This window comes from Mustela erminea, chromosome 6, assembly GCF_009829155.1.
Source record: "Mustela erminea isolate mMusErm1 chromosome 6, mMusErm1.Pri, whole genome shotgun sequence".
Lineage (NCBI taxonomy): Eukaryota > Metazoa > Chordata > Mammalia > Carnivora > Mustelidae > Mustela > Mustela erminea.
The window spans coordinates 26,188,798-26,191,129 of record NC_045619.1 but is presented as its reverse complement, the minus strand read 5'-3'; the positions used below and the strand labels follow the sequence as shown (position 1 = coordinate 26,191,129).

General features: G+C 45.5%; 1 protein-coding gene across 1 annotated transcript; it reads left to right on the top strand.

Annotated features, from left to right (window-relative positions):
- The first annotated feature begins 406 nt into the window (after positions 1-406).
- Positions 407-2,051, top strand: LOC116593006 (peroxisome proliferator-activated receptor gamma-like). Its single transcript, XM_032346768.1, has one exon. The coding sequence runs from the start codon at positions 422-424 to the stop codon at positions 1,847-1,849; it is 1,428 nt and encodes a 475-aa protein (XP_032202659.1). The 5' UTR covers positions 407-421; the 3' UTR covers positions 1,850-2,051.
- The last annotated feature ends 281 nt before the right edge of the window (positions 2,052-2,332 follow it).

Below are 2,332 nucleotides of genomic sequence, written 5' to 3'. Positions count from 1 at the left end.
GCCACCCAGGCACACCAAATGTTTTATCTTCTTAAAGAAGACTATTACAACTATAAATTCTTCTTCAGCAGTCTCTCATTTCCTATGTTATAAATAGACCCATTTTCATTACTTTCTTGGTAGTTTGTTATAACAATTTAATCACTGTCCCACACCTTTTATCTTCAGAGTCATTAAAATTAAGCTTAAAAGTTCCCTTTCTGGCCCGCCCCCGGCCCGGCTCGGCCTCGGGCAGGCGGGGCCGACCGCACTCGGAGCGGTAACCCGCGCCCGCGTCGGAGTCGCCGCCTGGGGCGCTCGGGTCGGCCGCCGGGACGCTGGAGCCGGGCGCTACCGCCGCCGCAGATTTGAAAGACGCCAACTCTAAGCCAGTATATAAGACCATTTTCTCAAACAAGAGTCGCCCTTTCACGAAATTACCATGGTTGACACCGAGATGCCATTTTGGCCCACCAACTTTGGAATCAGCTCCGTGGATCTCTCTGTTATGGATGACCACTCCCATTCTTTTGACATCAAGCCTTTCACCACTGTGGATTTCTCCAGCATTTCCACTCCACACTATGAAGACATTCCATTTGCAAGAGCAGACCCAATGGTTGCTGATTATAAGTATGACCTGAAGCTCCAAGAGTACCAAAGTGCAATCAAAGTGGAGCCTGCATCCCCACCTTATTATTCTGAAAAGACTCAGCTGTACAATAAGCCTCATGAAGAGCCTTCCAATTCCCTCATGGCAATTGAATGCCGAGTCTGTGGAGATAAAGCTTCTGGGTTCCACTATGGAGTTCATGCTTGTGAAGGATGCAAGGGTTTCTTCTGGAGGACAATCAGATTGAAGCTCATTTACGATAGGTGTGACCTTAACTGTCGGATCCACAAAAAAAGTAGAAATAAATGTCAGTACTGTCGGTTTCAGAAATGCCTCGCTGTGGGGATGTCTCACAATGCCATCAGGTTTGGGCGGATGCCGCAGGCTGAGAAGGAGAAGCTGTTGGCGGAGATCTCCAGTGATATCGACCAGCTGAACCCAGAGTCGGCTGATCTCCGGGCCCTGGCAAAGCATTTGTATGACTCATACATAAAGTCCTTCCCGCTGACCAAAGCAAAGGTGAGGGCAATCTTGACAGGAAAGACAACAGACAAATCACCATTTGTTATCTATGACATGAATTCCTTAATGATGGGAGAAGATAAAATCAAGTTCAAACACATCACCCCCTTGCAGAAGCAGAGCAAAGAGGTGGCCATTCGCATCTTTCAGGGATGTCAGTTCCGCTCAGTGGAAGCTGTTCAGGAGATCACAGAGTATGCCAAAAATATCCCTGGTTTTGTAAACCTTGACTTAAATGACCAAGTAACTCTCCTAAAATATGGCGTCCATGAGATCATTTACACGATGCTGGCCTCCTTGATGAATAAAGATGGGGTTCCCATATCGGAGGGCCAAGGATTCATGACAAGGGAGTTTCTAAAGAGCCTGAGAAAGCCCTTTGGTGACTTTATGGAACCCAAGTTTGAGTTTGCTGTGAAGTTCAACGCACTGGAATTAGATGACAGCGACTTGGCGATATTTATAGCTGTCATTATTCTCAGTGGAGACCGCCCAGGTTTGCTGAACGTGAAGCCCATCGAGGACATCCAGGACAACCTGCTGCAAGCCTTGGAGCTCCAGCTCACGATGAACCACCCCGAGTCCTCCCAGCTCTTTGCCAAGCTGCTCCAGAAAATGACAGACCTCAGACAGATTGTAACAGAACATGTGCAGCTATTGCAAGTCATAAAGAAAACAGAGACAGACATGAGTCTTCACCTGCTCCTACAGGAAATATACAAGGACTTGTATTAGCAGAGAAGTCCGAGTTCACTGACCATGTATTCCTTCTTCCGATTGCACTATTATTTTGAGGGGAAATCTGACACCTAAAAAATTTACTGTGAAAAAGCATTTTAAAAAGAAAAGGTTTTAGAATAATAGATCTATTTTATGCATATTGTTTATAAAGATACATTTACAATTTACTTTTAATATTAAAAATTACCACATGATGGAAAAAAAAAAAAAAAGTTCCCTTTCTGTTCATCTCCTCTAGTCCCATGACTTAAACTACTACTTTTAAATGGGCAGTTTCCAAATTTCCCAGAGGCTACAGTCCCAGATATCTGACATGCCAACGGATATAACTAGCTCAGTTTGCTTGACCTTGGTAACATTTCTTTAAATCAGCAATAACAGGGGCGCCTGGGTGGCTCAGTGGGTTAAAGCCTCTGCCCTCGGATCAGGTCATGATCCAGGGTCCTGGGATTGAGTCCCGCATTGGGCTCTCTGCTC